The sequence below is a fragment of the Mytilus californianus genome, unplaced genomic scaffold (assembly GCF_021869535.1).
Source record: "Mytilus californianus isolate M0D057914Y unplaced genomic scaffold, xbMytCali1.0.p SCAF_7, whole genome shotgun sequence".
NCBI classification, from domain to species: Eukaryota; Metazoa; Mollusca; class Bivalvia; order Mytilida; family Mytilidae; genus Mytilus; species Mytilus californianus.
Window position 1 is genome coordinate 116502023 of NW_026262723.1, and position 23881 is coordinate 116525903.

General features: G+C 32.6%; 1 protein-coding gene across 3 annotated transcripts in view; it reads right to left on the reverse strand.

Annotated features, from left to right (window-relative positions):
• The window catches only part of LOC127708069 (caspase-3-like), an 85278-nt gene extending 65530 nt beyond the window's left edge, over positions 1–19748 (reverse strand). For 2 of the 3 annotated variants that reach the window (XM_052212864.1, XM_052212863.1), the window contains exon 1: positions 2136–2411. In XM_052212864.1, coding sequence (XP_052068824.1) covers positions 2136–2233 — 98 coding nt within the window. In that variant the 5' untranslated portion in view covers positions 2234–2411. Of the gene's footprint in view, positions 1–2135; positions 2412–19585 lie in introns of those variants that run through there. The other variant, XM_052212865.1, reaches the window with a different exon arrangement.
• Between the last annotated feature and the right edge of the window lie 4133 nt (positions 19749–23881).

A 23881-nucleotide genomic window follows, 5' to 3' on the forward strand; every position in this document is an offset into this window, starting at 1 on the left:
AAACCTCAAAAGAAGGTTAAAACTATTACTTCGATAATGATCTAGATGGGGTTTTTTTCTGTGTTGTTCTATTAAAGCAATTTATTGTTGAAACTAACTTTTTAATTGATTTTTTCTGACTTGTGACAGGCACATAAGCATACATGTCGTGTGACTATGGACAAAATACGCCTGTAGTCTATTGCTTGTAGTTGGTTGGTTAAGATCTGAATATCTACAATGCCCGACCAATTAAAATATGATCTGGCTGAAAACCAAGTATCATAAACCCCTAAATAAATGGCCAGATGCAAAACGATCACACAGAACACCAAAAATTAGATCGCAAGATTCCTAGGAATGATCACTCTTCCAGTGATCCAATAGATAAGATCGTAAGATTTCATGAAATGATTAATCGATATTTGATCCAACAGATAAAAAAAAGATAAGATCTTTTTTAAAAGATTCCATGGAATGAAAAGGCGTCGACTGTTGTCAGATAACCAAGGGTGAGATCTTAAGGTTGCATGGAACGCTCAGTCGTCAATCGATCCAACTAATACCCAAATATAGATTTAAGATTCCATGGAATGATCAGTCGTCAGTAGATCCAAAAGATAACCAATGGTAAGATCTTAAGATTCCATGGAGTGATCAGATGTCAATTGATACTACAGGTAAATAAAGATAAAACCTTAAGATTCCATGGAATGATCAGACGTCAATTGGTACTACAGATAAGAAAGATAAGATCTTAAGATTCCATGGAATGGCCAGTCGTCAATAGATCCAACAGATTTAATACCAAAGTGAGATCTTTTATTACATGAAATGATAATATGTCAAATGACCAAGCAGATAACCAAAGGTAAGATCTTAAGATTCCATGTAATGATCAGTCGTTGATTGGTCCAACAGATGACCAAAGGAAAGATCTTATTTTACATGGAATGATCATTCGTCAACTGATCAAGCAGATAATAAAGATTATAATATTCATGGAACTGCTCAATTGTTTAACAACCCAAAAGACAAAGATAAAAACTCAGTCTGGATGTTTTTTGTAGAATGGACAGGAAGGGTCTACCAGGATAACCACAGATTCTGATTCAGGTATTGATCAGGTACCAGATGTTGAAAGTCTTTTTAGGTAAAACAGAAAGACGATGCAGTAGGAGGCAATACAAACAACGTAAGTCGAAGATAGACACAATGGGAAAAAAATATGACAAGACAAACACGTCCAAAAAACACAAAGCAGTAAACTTAAGATGAAACAACGCAAACTGGAACGGTCTGTTCGATTTGTATAAGATCAGGGTATATGTGCTACAGTTAGATTTACCATATCAACAGATAAAATCAAAAGGAAAGACAATGGTCGACAAGCCACTTCAAACATCCATAGATCGATCTGGATAGCAAAGATCAGTGGGCAAAAATTGGAATCTACGATGGGAAATATTGGATTAAAATACTAGTATGTTAATGATGCATTAATGTATTCCTTGTTGGTAAGCTTCATGTCGATAATTCTGTTCATTTTCTTTAAAAGTTACATATTTAATGTTGCCTTCAATATTGGAAAGAATGTAGTGCTGGTGGCAAACATGAATTTAGAAAAATTGAATACCTTGAGTTTGTTTTGTATTGTATGGTTGCTGACTCAATGATTTATAACCAACATCTCCAATGTCATTTGTTGGTAAGCTTTATGCAGTTACAAGCTTTGGGTATTCCTTGTCTGTGTTTTGTCTTTACAGTTGGCCTTTGCCTTATCAGATGTATGGCATTTTTATAAGGTTTTGGATTTTTACACATTTTGGGCTCGAGCATCACTGACGATACATTAATGGTCTAGATGCGCATCTGGTAAAGTAAAATTGTACCGTTATTGTTACCATTTCATTTATAAAAAAGAGAAGTAGTATATTCAGCAGGTTTTTTTCTTTAAGATTTTCCCGTTTTATGTATCCATTGACATGTAGAATTATTCTGGTTTTACGGGCAATTTATATGCAATGCCGATTTATTCTCATTTCGTTCGCAACTTAAACATGTGGTAGATTTTACTAAACCATGTTAACATTAAAAAACTTTTATATGTGTAGATTGATCACTTAAATCTGACGAATCAAATAAATCGTTCTTACCTTGCTTTGCGTAGAAGATACGGGGATTCTGGTTTGTCTACAGATGTAGGACTAAGTCGCGATAAGATAGACTCTGTCGATTGACAAAGCGTTACCATGATTATTAGACTGTTCTATCCAATAAGCAGTTATGTTCTTCTTTCCATCACTCAACTAAATGAAAATGTATTTTGTCATATTCCATTAAATGCTTCCAAGAATGTACATCGATGACATTCGTGTGCTGTTATTGAAAACACGTTGATGAATGTTATTGTTCACAGCAGCAGACGACTATTTGTCACGTGCTTTTAAAGGCTAATGAGCAATAATGTCTTTGAAGTTTCAGGTATAGCTATTGATTGCTTAATTTATCCTTGTGGAATATCTTCATGTGATCTTATTAACCTACTAAATCTGATTCTCGGAGCTAGTTAATTGACTTTAGATCGAATTATAATTTGATTCATTTTATCATTAAAAAAATGTAAGTAGAGTCAAAGTCAAGGTTTAATACATTAAAATAGTCAAATGTTTAAATTGCTTTCATTATATTCATAAACTGAGCTAAAATCATAAGCAATTAATTTGTTCTGATCTTTTCCATTAAAGATGTAAACGGTTTGATGACAAAAACATTCCGAGTTAACACAAATAGTTGTACAATTCGCAGATAAATATGAAAAATACAGACATAATCACAATCGTGTATGAATTGTGAATTGTTACATAATCATTATCCCACAAAGTCTGATTTATAATGTCACGTCAGGGTAAACAGTCTTCAATAAGAATTTTAAAAAATAGAGGTTTACAGATGAGCACTTAATAGTTTGAAGTTACATGCTTTAATCAGCATACAATTGGCATCATGACAACACCTTAGCTAATTTTACATGAGAAGATGAAATCAGCGATGCCACAAAATGAGGGCAGAACATATCAAGCCTCCTTTTGTATAGCGTAAAAATGTCTGATTAAGGGGAAGGGAAAGACCAGAAATATCATAAAACAGATTATCGGGTTTTATATATATAAGTATCAGCCGATCGACACAATGTGCAGTTTATTTTACTCGTTCAATCCGCTCACTCGCCAAAAAAGATTCACATTGAAGCTCATGACAGATATTTTATGTTATAATACTTCATGTCAAAATGCCAGATTTTAATTGGTTGATAGGAGGAAGACAATTTACTCTATTCCATGGCAAACACTCTGTTACCCTTCACGGAAGGTACGCTTTAATAAATACGGATGATTGATATGTACAAGACGTCACAATTTATTTCTTTGAATTTAAAATTAAATAGACCGTAATAACAGAACATTTATTATAATAAATTAAATAACACATATCTGAGAGGGTGATATAGCAGATTGTTACCCCTCGAAAAGACATTGTTAACCTTGGCTTCGCCTCAGTTAACAATGTTTTCTCGGGGTAACAATCTGTTCTACCACCCTCTCAGATATGTGTTATTTATATAATATCAACGTGCGAAGAAACGATAATCTATTCGTATATCTGACGTGAAAGCATGTACTTGCATTTCATATACGATAGTAACATATCAAAGTTGTGTTTCTGGACCGGTCTTAAGGTGGTACCCAACACTTTGACTAACGTTAATTTGGCTCGTTTAATTTTCATAAAATTTTGACAAAATGTTTACTTTGACCCTTTGACAAAAATATAAAAATTTCAAAAAATTTGAACCAACCACTTTATCGGAAAAATTTCATTGGTTATATAGCAGTTTGACAAACACTAATTTTGATAATTGAGAAGCTTAATATTTCCTTAACAATACAACGTAATTAAAACGTTTAGCTGATTTTTACAGAGTTATCTCCCTGTAGTGTTAGGTACCACCTTAAACATTCATTGTATGTTAGTATCTACTATTATCAGGATTATTGAGTGAATTGTTGTATTTTCTTCTTTAATAGACATGCTCTTTTAAAATGATACAAGATCAGATAGGCTAACGAGGGGAAAAGGGTCGGACATAAAAAGTACCAACCGCAACAAATTTGTTGTTGATCAAATAATCATTTGTATTAATCTACAGTATTGTATCCGTTACTTAAATTAGTTTATACCTGAACAAAGTATGACATTCCTCTGTGTCACTGTTTGCATGCCATTAATGTTAAATACACTTCCAATTTCACGTAAAAACAATCTTTAATTTGTTTCTATGGAAAACAATATGAGAGGAGCTATTCTTGATCATAATTGGTCATTTCGCATGTCTTCTCTTTTTAAATCTCAAAGGTCAAATATTCAGACCATATACGATATATAATTAGAATACGCAAGACAAACCTTTCTTATTTTCTTTCCTCACGCCAAATCAAAATGCTTCACCCATTGACCCTATCTGATCTGCATTACTCATCACATGGGCGATAAAAACATTGGAGCCACTATCTTTATTCTCGTCTTACAAGTATCACGTGGATATCTATATATAATATTGCAAATAATCTCACCGATGTGCGTAACTGTTCCGTCTGGTGTTTCTGCCAAGTTTGGGGAAAATCCCCGAGGGCGACTTCATCGGTGGTCGACTTAGTAAGTTGTTTATTGTCAACCGGTGTATGGTCCAATATAACATACAAAATGAAACAATAACCCCACCCCATCCCCCCCTTCCACCCCCAAAGAAACAAGCCAATATATAGCTTATTTAATCCACCACTGATGAAGCCGGTATCTGGTGTTTTCCAAAAACACGACAGTAACACCGGACCGAACATTTTCGCTCATGGCTGAGCTCGGATTCGTTTATTTGTAACGATTTCACATGCTTTGTAAAACAAATGATTTCATCAATTCTAACTAGCTCATTACATAACCTGACTTGTGTATTTTCGCGGTTTTTTTTTTATATCCTTGTGTCTATACAGTTTTGCTATGGTTCTGCCGATTGCCACCTTTTTAAAATTCTGTTTTGAAATAATTTTACCCTGGATCTAACAACGTATTGCAGTTTATATTTAAAGAAATATAGAGAAACAAATCTGGTTCCAAACATTTTAAAATAAACCAAAAAATAACAAATAACTTCACACAAATCAATTCGATGTATATAGTTAGATGAACCGCACTAATTTTAAATAGAACAGATAATAGGGGATGTGTCAAAGAGACAACAACGCCACCAAAGAGAAGAAAACAGCCTAAGGCCACCTATGGGTCTTCAACGCAGCAAAAAAAATATCCCGCAACCGTAGGTGGGCTGTAGCTGGACCCTAAACAATAATGTATACGAAAGCGTAAGGGCGCCACACTAAACTCCGAAACATACAAATGAACCAAAATCAACAAAAAAAAACAAGACTAACAAAGGCTAGAGGTTCGTGACTCGGGACAGGCGTAAAAATGTCAATATCTACATGTCTTATACCAATTCCGTAGATGCGTTTAGATTAAAAAATATATTTCTTCCTGTCAATGATTGTAACATTTGATTTTTTCTTGCATTATTTGACAAAATATGACGTATAGTTCAAATTCGTTGATTCGTGACTCACTTTTTTGCTCTACCATTGAAAATATCAGACATATTGTGATATAGTATGCATTGTAATGGAAATAACATTTTCTCACTCTGTCCCATTCCCTACCCCTCTCATTCCCTCTTGAAGGTATTGTGGACTTGACTTCGCAATGTAAGAAATTTCCAGTGCTTTTCTCCTCTTTGTCATTTACAACTTCTGATAGCTCACTTTTTAAGCCCGAATCAATACTGAATTTTTCATGGATTCATTGAAATCGGATTGGCAGGATTAAGTAGATTGTATAGATGATACCACTCCACAAATTGTATTAAAAAGTGACATTTCAAATAAAATCCTAATTGATTTTACTCTCTTTTGTAACATTTTTCAATGTATTAGAAACTTCCATTGTTTATAGTTTCATGTACTTCCTTAATCCATGCCAGTATAGAATAAGATTATATTGTTTAGAATGGAGAGAGAGTATTTGTGAGTTAGACACGTTTTAACATCATTTTTAGATTTTATTATATATTTGTATGTAATCATTTTTGTTTTATTAGTATTTTTATTCTTTTCATATAATATTAGGGTTAAGTTGCAAATGAAGAAAGAAGAAAAAGACAAAATATAAAATACAAAGATGTAAAAAGTGCGTGTAGATAACGTTTTGTAATAATTTGGAGAAAAGATACCAAGAGGCAGTATTTAGTAATACTAACATTAATCATTACAAGCACTAAAATTGATTGATTGTTGGGCTGCTTAACGTCCAGTGACAAGCACTAAACACCTCAGATGTCAACTATAACGATAATATACAAACATAGGTTTTGCACAAGTTGTAATATTGTACAATTTATAAATTGTGCATGATTTTTGTACAAGTTTGCAATATGTTGACACCCACAATCTTTCACCATGTAAATTTAAAACCATCGTCATGTTTACTCACACATTGGTATACTTCAACCTTAAATTAGGCACCTTCTTCTTTGGCATAAAACTGCAGATGAGGAAGCCAGATAGCATTTAATTCTACAAATATTTTTATCGCTTCTTTCCGATGCTAAGTTTCCAAAATATCTTATAATGTCCTTGAAATAAAAATTTGTATCCCTTATTTATATAAGGCTGTAACATGTATTCATGCAATAGTGAAAAAGCATGCATGAGAATTAAGAATTCAAAAGTAACTTTTTAAACTTATTCCATTTTTGAATGAATATAAAGTAAACAAGCCATTCAAACTTTATTGAAACATCATATGAACATAATTGCGTGTCTCTTTTTTGAGACCGAACTCAGACGCTTGATGATAGAGAAACAATATCCTTTACTAATAGTGAATATTTTCACGTCTCTTCTAATACAGTAGTTATTTCTTAGGTCTTTGTTCTACAGAGATCATTGGTTTGTTATAATGATAGATTGTGTTGTGAAACAAACCTGTTTGCTGACTGAGTGTTTCGTATCAAGTAAATCTCATAGTCAGTTCAAAGAGCTTAAATCTGTGGGTTAAAACAAATTACAGAGATGTGAAGTTACAAAGTGACTGATTATTGAGCTGAGGAAAATCAATGTTTGTTTAATGTTTATCTGCCTTTATTGTCAAAGTGTCTGAATTCCATTTATTTTTTGTATCCTTCAAAATACCGATATCTCACCTTTAATCTTCTATGAAAGACTCCTGGTAATTAGGTAATATTGATTTCCATTGAAGTTTGACCTCAGAAAATCATTTCTTATTGTTATTCTCTAGCTATTTTGTCAAATGACCAATATTTTCCTGTTTTTTGGTTTATTACTACTAATGAGAGAAATCTTAAGGGAATAACAAAGTTGACGTGTTCAAAATGAATGTACTTTCCTAATACATGTATAATGACTTGGTCCAAATGAATGTAAAATTATTATAAGTGTATTCAAACCGATGACGAGAGGTTGTGTACGATGTGACGATAGCTTGGAGTCAAACAGATGACGAGAGGTTGTGTACGAGATGGCGATAGCTTGGAGCCAAACAGATGACGAGAGGTTGTGTACGAGGTGGCGATAGCTTGGAGCCAAACAGATAAAAGAGACAGGAGACAACTCTATTATCGTCTCCGGTCACTTTTATCTGTTTGGCTCCAGGCTATCGCCACCTCTAACACGACCTCTCGTCATCGGTCCCCATCCACCTATACCCATCGAAACATCTTCCTAGATTCTTTTCAATGAAAAATCCAAAACCTCGAAAAGCGTTAAATTAGCACAAATAGTTGACAGGCGAGTAGGGCATCAAATTATGAAATTAACATACGAAAATTGGATATTTCCATGACAAGCAAAGAACACAAAAAATAAAGACTAGCAAGTAAATTCTGACAAAAAGTCAGGATACTTAAGCTGAAAATGCCTAAGTTAATAACAGTTAAGAAAATGGCCGACTGTGTTTGTTATATGAGATACGCGCCAGTACTTACAGATCCGGAGTAGTTTGAGTTTAATATTTATTAGTTATGCCCTCTCTTAGCCGTTTAAATCTGATTTAATTCCCTCTTCCTATTTCCAAGGCGCTCAACATTGACAGGAACTTGCTACAGAATTTACGAAAATGGAGGAGTTTAGCAATATTTTACTGACAATTCTGTTAATAGGGGGAGGAGGGACAAAAAGGTAAGACTGTAAAAACTGTAAAGGTATAGCATTTCTCTTTTTCTTACATCGTCTGTATGTGTAGAAAATACCCAAAAAACTGGCTTTCAACTGATGCTTTTTCCGTTGTTTTAAAAGATAAAAGAAAATGAGATACTAAATATAAAAAAAAATGAAGGTCTCTCCACAGCAATTTTCTAAAATTATTGATGAGAAGCTACTTCCGGTTTACTCAAAGTTACTATTGGTGTCCAAGCCTAGGTTTCTTCATACTGATTCAATAAATAAATGTTTCTGTATATTTTTGCCTGAAATAAGGGAGATAATTTTCAACTTCCGATTTTAAAAATGTCACTTCCGGTCTCACATGATAGCTTTATTTAAACTAATTCCAAAAATATATAGTTTCTATATACTTTTCCCTGTTATAATGGAGATATTAGGTACTTTCGGTTTAGTGAAGTTCACTTCCGGTCTCCAATGATAGGTTTATGTATGCATATTTTAAAAACATATAGTTTCTAGGTTCTTTTCCTTGAAAAAAGTGCAAAAATGGAAACTTCCGGTTTACTCAAGGTCACTTCCGTTTGATATTTTTCAAGGTCATATGTTAACCAACAGTTTGCAAAAGACACTATGGCTTTATCATGTACCAAGTTGGAGAAATAATCAATTAACCTTAAATTGAATCATTTCAGGGACAATAACTCCTATAAGATGTCATTGGATTGTTTCAGACCAAATGTATCATATCTTCATCACAATGAGGCAAACAAGATTGTCAGACGAGATCTCGGAACAATGAAATTTAGAACACGACCTTGACCTTTGACCTTGACCCCAAATTATTTTTATGAACCCAGGACCTCAAATACACATACCTTATGTCTGTATTACTTACCATTCATGTGATACATTGACATATCACTTATATCAAATTCAAAAGGGGAAATAACTGTCATATGGAGTCTATGAATTGATTTGGTTAAAATTTGACAAAACATCCTTAGGATATAATTAGCAATTTAGTAAGATAAATTTGTCGCTCTCTTTTACGGTTACGGAGGAGATCTCGGAACAATGAAAAGTCAAAATTTATAACATGACCTTGACCTTTGACCTTGACCTCAAATTTATTTTTATGAACCCAGGACCTAAAATACACATACCTTAGGTCTGTATTACTTACCATTCATGTGATACATTGACATATCACTTACGTCAAATTCAAAAGGGGAAATAACTGTCATATAGAGTTTACGAATTGATTCGGTTAAATTTGACATATCATCTTTAGGATATAACGAGCAATTTAGTACAATAAATTTGTCGCTTTCTATTACGGTTACGGAGGAGATCAAATAAAATACCGAATACGCCATTTTTACCATTTCAATTTCTTAAAAAAGATGGGCGAAAGATACCAGAGGGACATTCAAACTCACAAATCGAAAATAAACTGACAACTCCATGGCTAAAAAAGAAAAAGACAAACAGACAAACAATAGTACACAAAACACAACATAGAAAACTAAAGACTAAGCAACACGAACCCCACCAAAAACTGGGGCTTAAACTATTTATTCTATTTAACCACAATATTATTGTAGAAACTATCTGAGTAATATTTCTTTTTTACTGTACATATTAAAATGGAACAAACGCTTTGTGCTGTACAAAATCAAAATACAACACTTGAAATTTCAAGCAAATGATATCTTAAATGGTAAAATCAAAAGCAAATCTGTAAGTGAAATATATTTTTCTCTAATTTTCCTTATTGTATAATGTTAATGTGTTCAATATTACAAAGGAATTCAACTGAGTAGACACATTTGATATTTTGTAGATGCACAGAAGAGGATACGACTCGCAAATAAAAGCTGTTTATTAATAATGAGATATTTGGTGTTCATTGTATTACTACGAGGTCATTCCAATTAAAAAAAAACTCCAATTAATATATAAGTTTTCATCTTCATTCAATCTTAAGAACTATTTCCATGGGTGAACACTTTTTAAGAAAGTGCCCATGGAAATACCCAGAGGGCAAAACGTCCGGATGAATGAAGATGGACAATAGAAAATAACTCTCCATTCCTGAAAAAATAATGGAGAGTTTGAACAAAAGATTTACGTCACAGGTGTATTTTAATGATCTTTAATATTTAGTGTTTTTGCCTATTGTTTTGAAAATTGTAATAGATAGATAGACACTTTAGATAGCAAAAATGATCCGCAAAATTAGACCTAAAATAAGACAACATGGTCGAAATTGTTAGTCGAATCCTTGTTGAAGTTCTTGCTCGTGTGTCTTTTTTTGTTTTGTTATTATCTTATGAAAGATAGAAAAACACATTAAATAACAAAAATAATCAGCAAGACAAGATCTACAAATATTTAACTTTTGCCGAAATCGCTAGTAGACACAGTATAGGAGGGAGATTATTCCTGTTACTGTATATTTTTTTTTGAATACACAATACAAGTCAAAGTATGAGATGTAGGCTTTTCATATCTAATGGGCGTCAGCGCCAAATATATGAGACGACTACATCTGATTTACATAGAAGTAATAAATAAATATTTTAACTTTTATCTTGTTCTAAAAAGAGCAAGTAGTTTTGATTAAACAGGAAAAGTGTCATTATCTCAAATTTTCTAGATGCAGCAACACTTTCAGAATACGTTTTGTAGTTATGGATTTGGAATGAAATCTTAATTGTGTCTATTTTTCTGTGACCAAATTGATATTATCACTGCTTTTGTATGGCAATATAGAATTGAGTTTGGAAACGGGGGATGTGTCAAAGAGACCACAACCCGATCAAAGAGCAGAAAACAGCCAAAGGCCACCAATGGGTCTTCAACGCAGCGAATAAAATCCCGCACCTGGAGGCGGGCTTTACGAATCTCTGCATGTATTATCTGGTCTTTTGTCTGGTTTAATTGCCAAAATCTGAACTTGTTGGTGATAAATGATAACACTTATATGTAAATGTTCATATAATATCGGTCTAGCAGATTCTACAGAGCGTTAATAACACTTGGTAAAGATAATAGCAAACACGATATCATACGCTATTGCATGTTTTAGATAGACATTGGAATAAAGTGGATATTTTTACTAAACATCTTTTGCAAATACGAAACATTCGTTAATAATTTCATGTCGTTTATTTCTTTCCTCTATCAATACACCAGACAGCCATAAACAAAGAAAATGACAAAAAACAGATACAAAGTTTATGGAAATCACGAACCGAAATCATTTATTGGTATTGAAATCACAGACAATATAGCAATCTAATATATGTCTTCGTTAACTCCATCTTACTTCGCTGACAATATACATGTATGTCAACGTTCCTCGTCAGGAGAAAATTGAAATTTCTTCCTTATAATGACTTTTGATTCTTGTTTCTTATTACAGAACGTTGGTAGTCCAGACTAAGCATACTTTTGTTTATCTGTTATTAAAGTTAGACTTCCTATTGCGTAAAGTAAAATACATATATATCTGGTACTTCTTTCAAAAACAGAAAGGTGATACTGCATGTTTCACAAAAGCTCATCTGCAGTAAATACACGATCCTTGTTTGGGATTTCTTTGTTAATGAACCATACTTAGTTATCATATATTCACATGACAGAACGGTTCATTATTGTGAGAAATCAATGATCAATCTTTATGTTGTAATTTTGGCACTTTATTTCTTTTTACATTTTATATTATCTGTCTTTGTTCTTTATGACTGAGTTAATTTATATATTATATGCTGCATCATAACTGATGGTCTAGATGGGGTTTACAGAATCCAAAACAAGGAGAAAACCATCCTGCATCGTAAATGATGGTCTGGATGGGGTTTACAGAATACAAAACAATGAGCAAACCAATTAAAAGATACACCCAGGAGGTCGCTAGCATTTTCACCTTATTTGGAAAAAGCATGATATCTATTTTACATTTGAAGACATATTGGTGTAAATAAAAAAAAAAGCAAATTGGTGCAAAAAAAAAATAAAGAAGAGAGAAGGAAGTGTTCTAAAATATTAAGATTACAAATAATGGGCAAAAAAAAATAAAGAATACAGTAAAATTGCCTAAAATGAAATCATGGAGACTCATCCAGACCCTCTTAGTTTTAGGATCTGGTATTTTTGCATTACTTTAAACAAAAATCCTCAATTTGTTAGCACTCGCAGCAGTTTAGAGCTTAATGCGAATAATTTCACATTCAACATTATTATTATAAGCCAGTTGACGATAATACGATTGCAGAAGATAACACAGTTAACAAAACAGTGTATCCTCCCAGTGGCCGTCTACATAACACAATTTTTAAATGACCAGAATACAAAAACAAAAGGAAAATAGATTAGAAAAAATACTAAACACTGTATATAATAGCAGACAATAGCACATACATAGTTCAGTAGACAAATTCCATTTAGTCGAATAACGTATGTTTACATTAAAAGTATCACATTATAAGATAACTACGAAATTTTCTCTACCTGCATTTAAAAAGCATAACAACATTGCATCTTCTTTTATAGACCGAGGTGTTAATTTGTGTCGCTCCCCTCGGGCATTCATTAACTTTAGGGAGCCATAATTTTTCGAGTTACGTTAAAGTTCGAGTTAGGGATGGGTAGGGAAATGGTTTGTTTAAGTTTGAGGTTTAAAGCCCTATTTGGGTCAGGCCCACCACAAAACAGTACAATAGCAACTTCTGTCAGAGGTAGAATTTAAAGCACTATTGTCACTAGTTTAAACTCCGCCCATTTCTTTGCTTTTCCTATGACAAGCGGTCAACAGGGGGAGTGGAATATGCAAAACTTTTAACAAGGCACCCGTCTAAAAACAAAATTAACGCATTCGGAAAATATAGGAAAAAATACAGTCATAAAAGGTGTGGATGGGGGTTTACAGAATAGAGATTAATAGGCAAAAAAAAAAAGAATAGAGAAAAGTGGACAAAAAAAATAAAGAATAGAGAAAAGTGGACAAAAAAAATAAAGAATAGAGAATAATGAGGTGCTAAACTATAAAGAATAGAGAATAATGGGCAAAAAGTATAAAGAAAAGAGAAAAATGATCTAAACAAATTAAAGAATATAGAAATGAAGGACCCCCATCAAGACATTCAATCGTATTCGACTCTATTGCAGGACTCGTTATACTTTAACTACTTGACTAAATGTGTTAAACATATATATCAAGCTCGGCATACGACCTCAATCAAAATTATATTCTTGGATTAATTGTGTATTTGTACCCACTTTATCAAAAGTCAATAACTGTTTAATAGTGTACTTAATGTGTGTCAATATTTCTTCAAATAAATGTGTATTACATGAGTATCCCGCGGTTTTCACAAAACATATTTAAATTACTGTTCATTTCCTATTTTTGTCAATAATTCATATGGCAAACAATAAATCGTGAACTGTCTGTTCTTTCAGCAGGTTAACAAATTGATTTTGCAATGTGATATTACAACATTATTATGGTTTATTAAAGCACTCATAAATAGATTACATTGTCAACTTATCCAAATGGATAAAATGCGCAAAATTGAAAAATTGATTTGATTCCGAAAAATAATCAGAACTTGTTCATCTATAAATCATAAAAATTGTAATGACAAAACTAAACTAAAAATCTATCGAAAATACTTACGTAATATTGTGAAGGAGTTTTTATTCTTGTCATTAAATGTCATATTTTGATTAAAATTGAAAAGAAACTACGTAAGTCGTTTCAAAACTTGCGTAAATGGCAATTTAATCTTGTAGTTTCAATAAGTTTAGATTATTATTGAATTGATCGAACCCGAGACTTCTGGAGTCTCAGATTGAAAATACAAATTTATATATTATTTTATCTTTTCGGGTTTCACTTGTCCGAAAATGACCAAAACGCAAGATAATAGATATAAGAAGATGTGGTATGAGTGCCAATGAGACAACTCTCCATCCAAGTCACAATTTGTAAAAGACCATTATAGGTCAAAGTACGGCATTCAACACGGAGCCTTGGCTCATACCGAACAGCAAGCTATAAAGGGCCCCAAAAATGACTAGTGTAAAACCATTCAAACAGGAAAACCAATGGTCTAATCTATATAAAAAACGAGAAACGAGAAACACTTATGAACCACATCAACAAACGACAAATGCAAGATAAAGCAATAAACACTTCATTTATATTGAAATTACGTAAGCAACTGTTCACAGGATGTAAAAATATGCTTTGAAAAGGGCCCATCACTATGTTTGATAACGTCATAATAACTGATTTAAAAAGAATTGCGATTAATTCTTTTATCACCGATGTCACAACAAATACCTTACAAATATATGCACTAACGTCAAACTACTTTTTTTAGTACTTTTTGCACGGATATTTTTGTAAATTTACTCATTTGTAACGTCATCTATCAGTATGTATGTACTTCGAGATTCCGCCAGTGTAGACGCACCCCTTGATTGACTGCAAGGGTACAGCGGATCCATGTACACTCCCTAAGGATTAATGGAGATGTGTCCTTTACAATATTAACCCACCACCAGAAGAATCCCCACCCCAACACCGCCCAAGGGAGCGTGTAGGACACCGGGAAGTCTGTTATTATGGTGGAGGAAGCCGAAGTACTCGGAGAGAACCACCGGGCTTCTCGGCGGTAACAGACAACCCGAAGAGATTTCAGAAGATTGATCTCCAGGTCAAGCTGGGAACAACTTTGACCTACCGAGGCCCCCAAAGTATCCAATCTAGTTCAAACTCCGGTCTGGATACCAGAGATGTGTGTGGGAGGGTGAAAATCACCCTACTGATGTACTGAAAATTCGACGTCTCGAGTGAGAATCGAACTCGGGACCTTCAGCACTGTAGCCATCGGTCTTAACCACAAGACCACGAACCCAAACTGTCAGTAAGCGCGACAGGTGTTTCTCTATTTAAGGTAACAGCACGTCTGTCATTCATTTTTACGATTTTTTATTGATGGATCTAAGTTATAAATGTTCTTCTAAGCTAAAAATTTGCCACAAGTACCAGATATAAATAAAAACAAACAATTGCTAGTAGTGATTAGATATAAGAACATGTGGTATGAGTGCCAATGAGACAACTCTCCATCCAAGTCAAAATTTATAAAAGTAAACCATTATAGGAAATGCATACAATTGGAAATTTTCAATGACTAATTCAACTTCGAAACAAATGTGTTTAATATTGTTCAAGATAATATGAAGACACTAAAATGGGTATATCATGTCATTTGAGGGCAAACACCTATATAAGGAATCATACAAAACAAAGATACATTAGAAAATACATCATAGATCAAGTCACAAATATCAAGTGTAAAGTCAATGAACAACATAGATACAACACAAGATCCGGCCATTTAAAGTCATATGAAAATTCAAATTTAAAATCAAAGTTGAATATATTTTATATGCTTAAATGGCCAAGTTTTTAAATTACTTTAAAAAACGAATTAAATATACCAAATCATTTAAAAACTGTTAAGGAAAAGTTTAATTAACAAATGGCAACGAATGGAAAATATATAAAAAAAAACATCATTACTCTATCAATTCACTTATTTTTTCCGTGCTCCACGTACTCGTTGTTGATTGTATATCAATGTCACCATCCTATAAACTTCGGCAACATGCTCGAAAGTTAATTAGCTTGCGATCAACAATCACCGAATAAAATGTTGTTTAAGAAATAATTCATTCATCAGTGAGGTGTAAAATATGGTCAAATATAATGTCTACCCATGTTAAAATGAGCATAGAGCATGACATGAAGGTTTCTATAAGGACAAATACGGTTTTTTATAGGTCGAAGCTTACTAAAATACCTCTGGAATGTTTGGCTACAATTCCTGTTTCCTCCCCGTGAATTATGTAAATTACAGTTTCATATTTGATATGTTTAAAAAAACTAATCATAAATATATGATGTTTTAATAACAATATATAATAAAAGTTTATGTAAGCAGTTAAAATATATGTATTTTATTAGGATAAAAATGAAAATAAATAGAATGCAAACAGCAAATATAAAAAAAGAAGATGTGGTATGATTGCCAATGAGACAGTCAGTTTGTCCGCATGTGTCAAACATATTTTGTGCAGATTAGAACACGGGCTTCGTTTACAAAGCGAAATAAGGATGTCATATAAGAATTGGTGATAATACGTTTTAAATTCGTAATAAATGTTAAAAAACGTGCATACAGGACTTATAGTTTAGTATAAGTATGTGCATGCATTGGTTTTAATCATTTCTATAACATTATACAAGAAACTCGTTTCATATGACCTTAGACTTTAAATGAAAATAAGGAGATGTGGTATATTTGCCAATGAGCCGAGACAACTATCCACCATTGTTCAAAGGACGAAGATGAAAGCAATTATAGGTACCGTACGGCATTCGACAATGAGAAAAGCTCATACCGTATAGTCCGCTATAAAAGGTCCAGATATGAAAATGGGAAACAATTCAAGCGAGAAAACTCATAACTAAATTTATAAAACACAATATGACAGACATGAACTAACGATACCACTGAATTACAGGCACTATGTGCTTTGAAACAATGCAGTTATGTAAAACAAAAACGAAAAAACAAATGCGTTACACAACAGCAAAAGACAACCTTTTAATTAAAGGCTCTTGGCTTGGAACAGACGCATATATGACCCATTACTTTTGTGCTAAATTTTATATTCAAAACTATCTATGTACGTTTGTTGATTTCTATCACAGTTTATTAACGTGTACATTTAGTATGAACCAGGCATGTTTAATTATTTCATAGTAATGATCTCGAAATTCACAATGTATTTAAAAAAAAAGTCCGAACTATTTGTTTACATGCATTTCAAACATATTAGATTATAATACGTATGGTCAAGATTGAACTTAAATCTTACGATTATTCAATATTTCTATTTGATCAATTATCTTTATGTTTAATAAATACGCGTGTAAATAATTCTCTTTGATAATCGTTATCTAAATTCTGTTGACAAAATGACCATTACAAACTTTGTTGTTAGCAGCGTAAATTGGTATTTAAAGAAAGTGAAATTATTATTCGGGACTCCGTTTGGATATACTATCGAGAGCACATGAACTGCGTTTGGATTTTCCAACGCAAGCAGATGTATTTTCTTTTGGTGTAAAATTACTGATTCGCAATACTGTTTCATTTTATATTTGGACTGCCGACTTAGATGTGAATGAACTATGATCTAGATTCCCATCCATTAACTAAAACCCAATATCTGATATATTGGTACCGAAGCATCTAACTTGATGTTACAAGTTTGTATCTTGCAGTACAATAACAGCCGACTACAGATACAAAAGCTAGTTTTCCAAGCATCTACATCATCCGCACGAACGGGATCTCACTCAAAGCCATTACGGCAATTTTATCAGGGAAAGTGACAAATTTTTTCTTGACATACACAATGTGGCGGTGTAAAACGTGCGGACAACCAAACATCCCCTAACATAGGAAAGTGGTGTAACAGCACAACATAAAAACAAACTGTAAAAATCAGTTGAAATCGGCTTTATTTGTCAGATAGGTACACTAAAACAAATGACTAGTTAAAGACAAAAAGTACTGATCTGAGAGTACTCGCAGCTACTGAAAGCCGCAAGCCAATAACTACTAATAAAAGAATCACGTATCCAGTCTGTCCATGCTTTGCCTGATTGAGAGAAAAATAAAACGGTTTTCAATTTCATTAAAGTAATTCAGAAATATCACTGTCACTAAATCAATCAGTTTCAGTCTACAAATGTAATAAAATCAAATTGTTCAATTGAATATGTGAAGTTTCTTTTAGTGCACATATAGACGAATTTGCTATAATGTTTTAATGTTTTAGTCCTTTATCATTCTGTACAGGATGGTTCTCTAATTTATATACTTAAGCAATTGCATTATATATCAAAGAGAGATGAGATAAAACTAAATTATTGAATACCTATAGGAAAGAGGGCATTAGTTAAAAGACACTTTTATCTTTAATAATGGATTAGTTTAGCATTGCATAGAATTCTAATTGTTAAGAACATTAGTTAAACCATCTGGAATTGTCACCAGATTTGATATGCATAAAACAACATTACTTGTGATGTTACACCGGAGTCCCAGGTTAGGGGAGGGTTGAGCGCTCAATAACATGTTTAACCCCGCCACATTTTGTATGTGCCTGTCCAAAGTCAGAAGCCTGTAGTTCAGTGGTAGTCGTAGGTTCATGTCTGTCATATTTGTTTTTCGTTAATTGTTTTGTTATAAATTAGGCCGTTAGTTTTCCCAATTGAATTGTTTCATATTTTTCATGTCGGGGCCTTTTATAGCCGACTATACGGTATGGGTTTTTCTCATTGTCGAAGGCCGAACGATTGCCTATAATTGCTTACATCCACTTTATTTGAACTTTGGCGGATAGTTGTCTCATTGTCAATCATACCTCATCTCCTTATTTTTATATAAGTTAAGATATCCAATCGTAGTTCTAATTTATCGTAGGACATTGAGAAAAATCCGTCCGTTCGGAACAAATCTTAACTTGAGTAGTTTTATTCATATCACCCCAGAGCTGTAAATTTAAATCTCTTAAGAAAAATTTGCCTTAAGAGACATTTATCCATAAAAAAACACAAGATAAATATGTAATAATCAAACTATAAGATCGAAACTCATAGCATAGATTAAAGCTATAACGTCTGTGTTTGGTAGCAAACTTATATAAAAAAAAAATAAGATGTGGTATAATTGTCAAGGAGACAACTCTCCACCAGAGACCAAATGAGGTAGAAGTGATCAACTATGGTGCATCGTACGACCTTCAACAATGAGCAAAACCAATAGCGCATGGTAAGCTATAAAAGGCCACGAAATGACAAAATAAAACAATTCAAACGAGAAAACTATGTTTATATTTTAATAGATTAAAATGTTTCATTCTCTTTCAGATCCTTGCTGAAACAGTCTTATCTGAGAGGTTTTCTCATTATTGTACGTCTTTAATATCTGTAATTCTTCATTTGCAAGGCAATTTAATTTACCATATTAATTTTTAAATGAAATGTATCTAAAAAGTCGCGTTGTCTTTATAAAAAAAAATGTTTGTCTTTCATTCACTTCAATGGACTGACAGAAACGTCAGGTTATAGAATATAAGTTGTCACTAAAAATCCAACAGTTACACAATAAATCGTTTTTATGAGGCTTAAACTGATAATGTATAAAAATGTCATGCCCTACCTGAATCTCCTTAAAAGGTATGGTGATGTCGATTCTGCAGAAGATGGACTCAGTCTTGGTGAAGACATTCGTCAGCTATCATCATTGATTACATGTCATTTTAGATTGCACATTTACCACTTGTTTTTGTTGATATAAATTTATAATTCGATTCATAGCTTTGTTCAGACCGTATATAAGAAAATGTCTCCGTGAGATTGAAGCTGTTACAAGTTCATATGGATCGTACATTGTACTGATTAATGATAAGGGAAAAAAGTCGAATATTTGATTCAACAGGATTGATTGATTGAGAATGTTTCAATATGTCCACACACAAAAGAAAATTCATGACACCTGCGCATTTTGCGAAGGACCTTAATATCCAACGACTAATATGGTTTTCAGGACATAAGGATATAATTTGTTGATGTTAGGAATCTCTGAAATAAGAATACTTTAATTTGTTCATTGTAGGAATTTGATCAGTCAAATCCTTCATTTATACTCGAAATAACAAAAAAGCATTTCTCACTGACATATTATTAGCTTAGCTTGCATTTATTGTCGTCGACGAATTATAAAAACATTTCTCACATGAATGTATTGCTTAGTTTTATATTTCGAATATTGTTTTGTTTCCGACACAATGATACATATATCATATTGTCTCAAAAGGACAGTCGGAGACATTATTCGAAGTCTTCCACTGGTGCAGGTTTATATAGTTGCCTTTGGCTTGACTTTTAATGATATTTGGCCTACTATCTCTAGTTCAATGAATGAGCTCCGTCATTCATTGAATTAAATAGCCGATTTACATTAGATGAAAAACAGTTCAATTTGGGTACAGCTGTAAAAATATTTGCATGTGTGCCATTACAAACAATACAGGATGCATGCAACACTGTTAAAAATTACATTTCTTAATGGGTGACAACAAATGCCTCCTCCTTAATTAGCATAAGACTTATTGTAGAACAGATATAAATAAGGAATTGCTGCCTATCTCTTTTATATATTTATTTATACATAAAGTTATAATGCGAAGAAAGAAATTTCTTTTATTGATATGTGTACAGATAAGACATAGATGTAAAATAGACAATTCTTGCACAAATATTATTGTTGTTTCTTTCATTAAACATCTATTTTATGCCAGTCACAGTTATCTTCAACATGTCACTTTCTTCACAAGAAAATCTAAAATAAAATCTGTTTTCATTACTCATTGAATTAAAACAACCAACAATATCAGAAATTGCATTAATCATTTTAATTCTAGAGTTATTTAGTTGTGTACACATTATTACAAAATGGAATACATCTTCCAACTCTGTATTTACATAGGGGGACATTCTTTTTTCAGAAGTTTTTTTTTATAATATCGACAACGTTCAATAGCTAGCGAGCGCACTGTTGCTTATTCTTATGCCGTTTTCAATGTTTTTTTAATATTATTCTTATCTAAATTCAATAAAAAAAAAATGAAGAAGTGTTATCGTAATTATACACTCGGCTTTATAAAGCGAACTTTTTATAGTCATGGGGGAGTTCGTCCGTCCGTTCGTTATTCAGTCCCTCTTTTGTGTCCGCAACTGCTCCTGAACCGCCGGACAGAATTTAATGACACTTTCACAGTATCTCACTAAAATTATGTATTTTTGCATCCTCTATTTCATTTCTTCGTCTAAATGATTTTGGGGTTTACTTTGGGATAACATGCATGGTCTACGTCATATCTGAACACTATCTGACTATAATAGATCATAACAGTACATATTTGTATCCGCTTCTCCTTTGACACCTTAATCATAAAACTCTCTCAGAATTTACCATTTAATGCCATTGTGCAACTTCTATTTTAGTTCTTTGGTCTGAATTAGTTTTGTGTTTCGCTTTCCAAAGAATATACTTTGCCATTACTTTATCTAGAGGGTACTCATTTTGTTTCCGAAACTCCTCCTAAACCCCGTATTACAATTTATTGAAACATTCTCACAATCATAACCATATATAGATATTATCTCAGAATCATCATATATGATATTTCCCTTTCCAAAGCATGAACATTACCATGCATTGCTTTATTTAGGGGCGGGAGGGGGTTACCGAATTTATGTCCGCAATTCCTCTTAAACCCCTTCTTTATACAATTTATTGAAAATATTTCACAATTTGAACCAAATAATGTCATCGTCCAATTCCTATTTTGTTTTGATCTGAATAATTTTCGCGGTTTTAGAAAAAGTTCTTTGTAAACATGAGATTAATTCAATTTTGAAGTGTAGTAATACTGTATGCCAATCATTCTCATAACTGCTGCTTGTCTTTAAAAACATCATGTAATAAAGGCTCTTTTGAGATCAGGCACATTACAAATTCAGCTCCTTAGCTTCTACAGCTTTATTATCCGCCCTTGGATCAATTGGGACTTAACTCGTATATATATATTAGTCCACGCAGCCTTAACTTCAAGCACAATATTGCAAACTTGATTTGAAATTGTGTTTTGTTGTTCTTTGAATAATTAGTGACTTTGTCTTACCATATATCAACCGGATTCGGACAATGATATATCACTTGATCACAGCGGCGGGTGTTATCAAAACGGGAGGTTTCAAAGTCATTTGTATCTGGGACTATTATACTAATCAATATATTATTTCCCAGTTTGTATATAGAGAAAATCATGGAATTAATATACTCCGACTGTAGAAGGAAACATTTCAGTTATACCAGAGACTATTACATATTGAAATTTGACTGCAAACAACACTTCTTATCGGTACTAATTTTACTGAGCTTAACAGCTCATCAAGTTGATCCATTCCTTTTGAAATCATGTATGCTCGTTTGCTTTTAATGTTTGAAATATTTTAATGATAATGATAATAATAAATGAAAATGACAATGATAATGATCACTACCTGAAACAATAGGTATGTCTGAAACCCTAGAATCCTTCAAAAGTGGCATATCCACTCTAACATTTGAAGGACCCACACCAACTTATTAAGCCACCAAAACCACTGTACATAATGTGTATATTCTATTCAATAGACTATTTATTTGTATTGTTTATAGCATTTATAGTAAATTTATTAAGGGAGCAACCATTTAACTTCAAAGGGGGGGGGGGGGGGAATGGTTTTTTGTCTGAGTCAGAATTTTTTTTTAGTTTTTCAACGCTATCAATCAAATTATTTTTTTCAAAATTTAACACTATAAGGTATGGGGAAAATCTGGATTCAGAATATTTTTTTTTGTCATCTGCTTGACCACAATATTTTTTTTCCATCAAATTGGGGATTAGAATATTTTTTTAGGAAAAAAACATATCCCCCACCCCTTGAAGTTAAATGGTCGTCCCCTAAGTCCATATGTTCATAGCACACAAGTTCTGGGAAGTTTTACACTCCTACCTAGCTAGGTCTACTCCCGTATTCGGAAGAAGATGATAATGATAATGATAAAATTTTTTATCTTCATTTGACATATCATTGATATTATTCCAGAACACATACTTGCAAATTTTGCACTGAAGTAGAGACTGAAGAACATTTTTTGATATCTTGTGATAAATATAAAGATATAAGGCAAACTTTTTTCCAATCTTATGGTTTAGATTTAAAAGATTTGTGTAATGATTATTTTTCAGTTTCTAAACTTTTAAATCCACAAAATATTACTGAACGTAATTATTTATACAAATTTATTAGAGATGCGTTAGAAATAAAAAACAATTCATAAAATTATGGTTACAATTATATTATTATACATATATATATATATGGCACTGGCTACGGTTACATGGAAATGTAACAATAATATAAAAATTATTGTTACATTGGAAACTAATTGCCGGAATGCAGGGTTGGGTAAGGAACCGATTAATTACGAATGTAACAATAATATTTGGGTCTACGGTTACATTGCGTTATTGTTACATTAACGCACTGCAATGTACGATTGGAATAGTAATAAATATGTATTAAAATAAAACTTGAAAACTTTTATTTGATATTTACAATATTGCATACAATATTTTGATTTTTCATTTACAATGACAGTTTCTACAAATCCAGTATGTTGTTTTTGGAACATGTTTTGGTCCGACGCATTTTCGGTGAAACCATTCTAAGCAGCCATCACAAACCAGTGATACGGCAATGTGCACGCTCTATATTGCATACCGTACAATTCCATTCTGCAATAATTTTCCCTTTATGAAGTTTAAGAAACTTTAAATGTCTGAATGCCATGCTTCAGGTGAAAAATATTTTGTTACTCTTGCGATGTTTACATTTTCGTCCA